This window comes from Trichechus manatus, unplaced genomic scaffold (genome assembly GCF_000243295.1).
Source record: "Trichechus manatus latirostris isolate Lorelei unplaced genomic scaffold, TriManLat1.0 scaffold00024, whole genome shotgun sequence".
NCBI lineage: Eukaryota > Metazoa > Chordata > Mammalia > Sirenia > Trichechidae > Trichechus > Trichechus manatus.
In genome coordinates this window covers 19,772,482-19,778,277 of record NW_004443960.1, presented here as the reverse complement: position 1 = coordinate 19,778,277, position 5,796 = coordinate 19,772,482, and the positions used below count along the sequence as shown (strand labels likewise).

At 36.9% G+C, this 5,796-nt stretch overlaps 1 protein-coding gene across 1 annotated transcript in view; it reads right to left on the bottom strand.

Moving 5' to 3' along the window:
* Window positions 1–5,796, bottom strand: part of LOC101344775 (ATP-binding cassette sub-family A member 3-like) — a 126,248-nt gene that overhangs the window by 69,320 nt on the left and 51,132 nt on the right. Inside the window, exon 12 of the mRNA XM_023728328.1 lies at window positions 626–755. Within this exon, the coding sequence (XP_023584096.1) occupies window positions 626–755 (130 nt within the window). The remainder of the gene's footprint in view (window positions 1–625; window positions 756–5,796) is intronic.

Genomic DNA, 5,796 nt, shown 5'->3' with positions numbered 1-5,796 from the left:
TCCATACTGTAGCATGTATCAAGACTTCATTTCTCCTGCTGGCTGAGTAGTATTCCATTGTATGTATGTACCACATTTTTTTTTATCTATTTATCTGTTGATGGGAATAATGTTTTGAGGCACATTGCAAAGTGGCACACATTTATCATTACAAGCCATTGTACGTACGTTGAATTTTTGATATAATAGGCTTTATGGGGTTGGTTTGTAACTACGCATTGTATTAAGTCAGATGTTCGTAACCCAGGGACTGCCTATATAAACTTACAGAACCACGGATGTACGTCCCATCAGACGTTGCCCAAGCAGATCATTATGTGGCGCATGACTCTATATTAGATCAACTCTACTGATAACCTATGTAATGTTTGTACTTGGCACGTGAGATCATTGTTCTGGCAACACCAAAGAGAAACTGTTTCTTAAAGTGAAACATACCTTTCATAAAACAGTGAAGGCTGATCAATGACTGTTTTCATTGGTAACAATGAAATACTAATCAACTCAACACTAAGAAGATCAGTGAAGTCTTGACATTGTGATGCGAATCAGTAACACTTCCAGGTCTTGGAAGTGTAAAGAGATGTGCAGAGCCAACCTATGGAATGGGAACAAATTAACATACCCGAGAGCAGAGACAAGATAGTGGTCTTCCCTGCTCCATTATGTCCTAGAAGAGCAGTGATTTGCCCCTCATACAGGTTCAGAGTCAGGTCTCTCACTGCTTCTTTGTAAGTACTCCCCACCTTAAATACCTGTGAAGGTAAAAAAAGAATAACTTTCTATGTTACATCAGAAAAGTCTTATAATAGATGAATGTGATACTTTAGATTATTTTTAGATTTTATCTCTAGAATACAAGCACTTCTACTTCACACTGAATTCAGTTACATGTATAACTGTCTATTTAGAGGCATCTCAGAATTTTCCTATGGAAAAACACTACTTATCTACAATTCCCATTAGCTCATAATATAGAGTTTCAGCAAGAAATGAAAGGAAAGACGTGAACTAGGAACCTTATGGTTTGAAAGGGCATTACAAATCAAAAAGCAAACAATTATTCAATATACACATTTTAAATAGATTAACGAACAATATGTGAAAAACATACTTTTAAAACTTGGAGAAGAAAACACAGGATAACATAATAGTAACCCTGGGTTAAAGACAGGCCATAAAAAGCACAAATCACAAAGGGAAAGACTGATACATCTGACTGTATCAAAATGTAAAATACCTCTATAAAAGGCATTACAAACAAAAGTTTTAAAAAGTTTAAAGGCAAGCCATAAACTAGAAGACATTTTTCATCAAATTTTTTTTACATTACTGAAATACATTTCTCATAACATAAAATTCAAAGTATACAGTTCAGTGGTTTTCAAAATATTCGGAGTTGGGCAACCATCACCACAATCTGATTTTTGAACATTTTCAACACACTAAAAGGAAACCTCACACACATAAGAAATCACTCCCCATTCCCACTCCCCTACTCATCCTTCCCAGCCCTAGTCAACCACTAATTTACTTTCTGTTTCTATGCATTTGCCTATTCTGGACATTTTACATAAATGGCATCCTATGTGGTTTTTGTGACTGGATTCTTTCACTTAACATAATGTTTTCAAGGTTCATCTGTGTTGCAGCATGCATCAGCACTTTATTCCCCTTTTTGCTGAATACTATTCCGTTCTATGGATATACCAGATTTTGTTTGTTCATTCATCAGTTGATGACATTTAGTTGTTTCCACTTTTAGGCTATTATGAATAATGTTGCTCTGAATATTCATGTACAAGTATTTGCATGTTTTCATTTCTCTTGGGTATATGCCTAGGAGTGGAATTGCTGGCTCATATAGATAACTCCATGTTCAGCATTTTGAAGAACTGCCCTACTATTTTCCATATACCACTGTATATTCCCACCAGCAATGACAAAGGTTCCAATTTCTCTGCATACTCACAAAAATTCATTATCTGTCTTTTCCGGAAAGGGCCACATAACCAGAGACTGCATCAGCCTGAGACCAGAAGAACTAGATGGTACCTGGCTACCACCAATGACCGCCCTGACAGGGACCACAACAGAGAGTCCCTGATGGAGCAGGAGATAAGTGGGGTACAGAACTCAAACTCTAGTTAAAAGACCAGACTTAATGGTCTGAGACTGGAGGAACCCCAGAAAGCACGGATCCCAGACTCTCTGTCAACCCAGAACTAAAACCATTCCTGAGGACAACTCTTCAGACGAAGATTAGGCTGGACTATGGGACATAAAATGATACTCGTGAAGAGTGTGCTTCTTAGCTCAAGTAAATACATGAGACTAAACGGGCAGCTCCTGTCCTGACGTGAGATGAGAAGGCAGAGGGTCAGGAGCTGGTTGAATGGACACGGGAAGTCAAGGGTGGAAAGGAGGAGTGTGCTGTCACATTATAGGGAGAGCAATTAAGTCACATAACAATGTAGGTATATATTTTTGTAGGAGAGACTAACTTGAATTTTAAACTTTCACTTAAACTACAACAACAAAATTTATTAGCTGTCTTCTTAATTACAGCTATTCTAGTGGGTGTGAAGTGGTTTTTCACTGTGGTTGTGATTTGCATTCTCCTGATGAGTAATGATACTGAGCATCTTCTCATGTGCTTATTGACCATTTGTGTATCTTCTTTTTGTATAACTATTTGTATATTTGCATTTGTATAACAGATACTTGTATATCTATTCAGATCCTCTGGACACTTTCTAACTGGGTCGTCTTTATATAAAGAAATTACAAAACTTCTTTATATATTCTAGATACAAGTCCCTTATGGGAAATATGATTTGCAAATATTTTCTCCAAATCTGTAGATTGTCTTCACGTTCTTGATGGTGTCCTTTGAAGCACATTGGTTTTTAATTTTGATGACGCTCATCTGTTTTTTCTTTCGTTGCTTAAGCTTTTGGTTTCGTATCTAAAAAACCATTGCCTAATTCAAGGTTATGAAGATTTACCCCTATGTTTTCTTCCAGGAGTTTTATACTTTTAGCTCTTACATTTAGGTCGATGATACATTTTGAGTTAATTTTTTTGTGTGTATGGTGTATTCGTTTCCTACTGTTGCTGTAACAAACTACCACAAACTTGGTGACTTAAAATGACAATTTATTATCTTATAGTTCTGTAGATAAGAAGTGCAAAATAGATCTCCCTGGGCTAAAATCAAGGGCTGCATTACATTGGGAGGCTCTAAGGAAGAACCATTTCATTTTCTTTTCTAGATTCTAGGGGCTGACTGCATTATTTGGCTCATGGACTTCTTCCATATTTAAAGCCTACAATTGCATCACTCTGATCTCTGCATCCCTCATTACGTCTCCTCTGATTCTGACTTCCCTGCCTCCCTATTTCACTTATAAGGACCCTTGGGAATACAGGTAGTCCCTTTACGACAGGGTTTTGTTCTAACAACTACTTCTTCGTAAGTTGGTTCTGACGTAGGCTGAATACCTCAATTTTTTTTTTTTAGTGTTATTATTGCCTTTTATTATCAATAGTTTTATATATCTGATCTTTACTTGTCTTCAGGGGTTGGAAACATTATATCTGAGGATGATAACATCAGCAAATTACACGCTGTAACACTGTATGTACTACATATTACTAACGATAAGATGTACAAAAAAAAAAAAAAAAAACCCAAAAAACCCAAACACAGATGGTCATAAGTATGGTTCATTGTAACTGGAATACAATGTAAATTGGAGACTACCTGTACACTAGGCCCACTCAGATAATCCTGGATGATCTCCCCACCTCAACATCCTTAACGTAATCACATCTGCTAAGTCCCTTTTCCCTGTAAGGCAACATATTGACAGGTTCTAGGGGTTAGGACATCTACATCTTTTGGAGTGGTATATTATTCTGCCTACTACAGTCTGCCTTCTGGCTTTCAAAGATTCATGTCTATCCCACATGCAAAATACTTCCACCCCACCCCCAAGGTCTCAAACCACGATAGCATCAACTCAAAGTCTAAAATCTCATCTAAAGCTCATCAACTCAAAAAAGTTCCAAATTCATAGACTAAACCATTTAAATCAGGTATGGGTGAGACTCTGGGTATGATCCATCCTGGGGAAAATTTCTTCTTCATCTCTGGACCTGTGAAACAAGAAAACAAGTTATCTGCTCCCAAAATACAATGGCAGGACAGGCATATGATAACAATTATAGACATTCCCATTCAAAAAAAAGAGAAAACAGAAGGAAAAAAGAAGTCATCAGTCCCAAGCAATTTTGAAATCCAGCCGGGAAAACATTAGATTTCAGAGCTTGAGAATACTCCTACTAGGTTCGAGGTTCTATTGTCTGGGCTTGTAACTCTGTCCTCTAGACCTGAGGCTCTGCCCTCTGGGCTTGAGGCTCTGCTTTCTGAGTCATCCCTTTTCACGAAACGTGGCATGTGTTGGTATCTGAGTAATTTATCAGTCCATTTCCTGCCTGGAGAACTTTAGGTGTCTGACAGCCTTCTTTCATTTCGTTTCTCTGTCTCTTTTAGCCCAAGCCAGCAGTGTTTCCACTGGTGTAAAAGCCTCAAGAACCCATGTATGTCACAGGAATCCACTCCATTACACAAGAGGATCCTCCACAGATACTTCCTGGGTAATCCCATCTCTATTCCTGGCTTCTGCTGAGATGTCTGAGGGATTCACGGGTCACATGCTTGAACTTCAAGTCCTCTTCCGAGACACTAGCAAAAGATTTTCTACCCATAACTTTTCTCTCTAGAGCATGCTTTCCTGACAGTGACTCTATATGTGATATATAAACCCAAACATCAAACTAGGAAAAGAACTTCCACAACATGATAAAGAACATTTATGAAAAACACAAAGCTAACATCATACTCAATGGTGAAAGACTGAAAGCTTTCCCCTTAAGATCAGGAACAATACAAAGATGCCTACTCTCACCACTGCTATTCAACACAGCACTGGAAGTTCTAGCCAGAATAATTAGGCAAGAAAAAGAAATAGAAGGTACCCAAATTAGAAAAGAACAAGTAAAACTATCCCTACCAGCAGATATGACATGATCCTACATGCAGAAAATCCCAAATAATTTACAAAAAATTACCAGAACTGATTTTAAAAAATCTGTAAATTTGCAGAGTACAAGATTAGTGTGTAAAAATCAATTATGTTTCTATACACTAGGAACGAACAATCTGAAAAAGAAATTAAGTAAACAATTCTATTTACAATAGCATGCAATAAAATAATACCTAGGAATAAATTCAATCAAGGAGGTGAAAGACACTTACACTAAAAACTACAAAACACCGCTGAAAGAAATGAAATGATACCTAAATAAATGAAAAGACTTCCTATGTTCATGGATAAAGACTTAAAACTGTTACATGGTGCTGTGTAAACTTCCACCAAAAACATAATAAAATATTTAAAAAAATTGTTTAGATGGCAATACTACCCAAAGAGATCTATAGATTCAGCATAATCCCTATCAAAATCCTAATGGCATTTTTTACAGAAGTAGAAAAAACCTATCCTCAAATTTATATGGAACCTAAAGGGACCTCAAATAGTTAAAACAATTCTGAAAAAGAACAACAAAGTTGGAGTACTCACACTTTCTGATTTTAAGACTTACTACCATGCTACAGTAATCAAAACCATTGTGGTACTGATAAAAGAATAGACATATAGATCAATGGGATAGAATAGACAGCCCAGAAAAGACATATAGATCAATGGGATAGAATAGACAGCCCAGAAA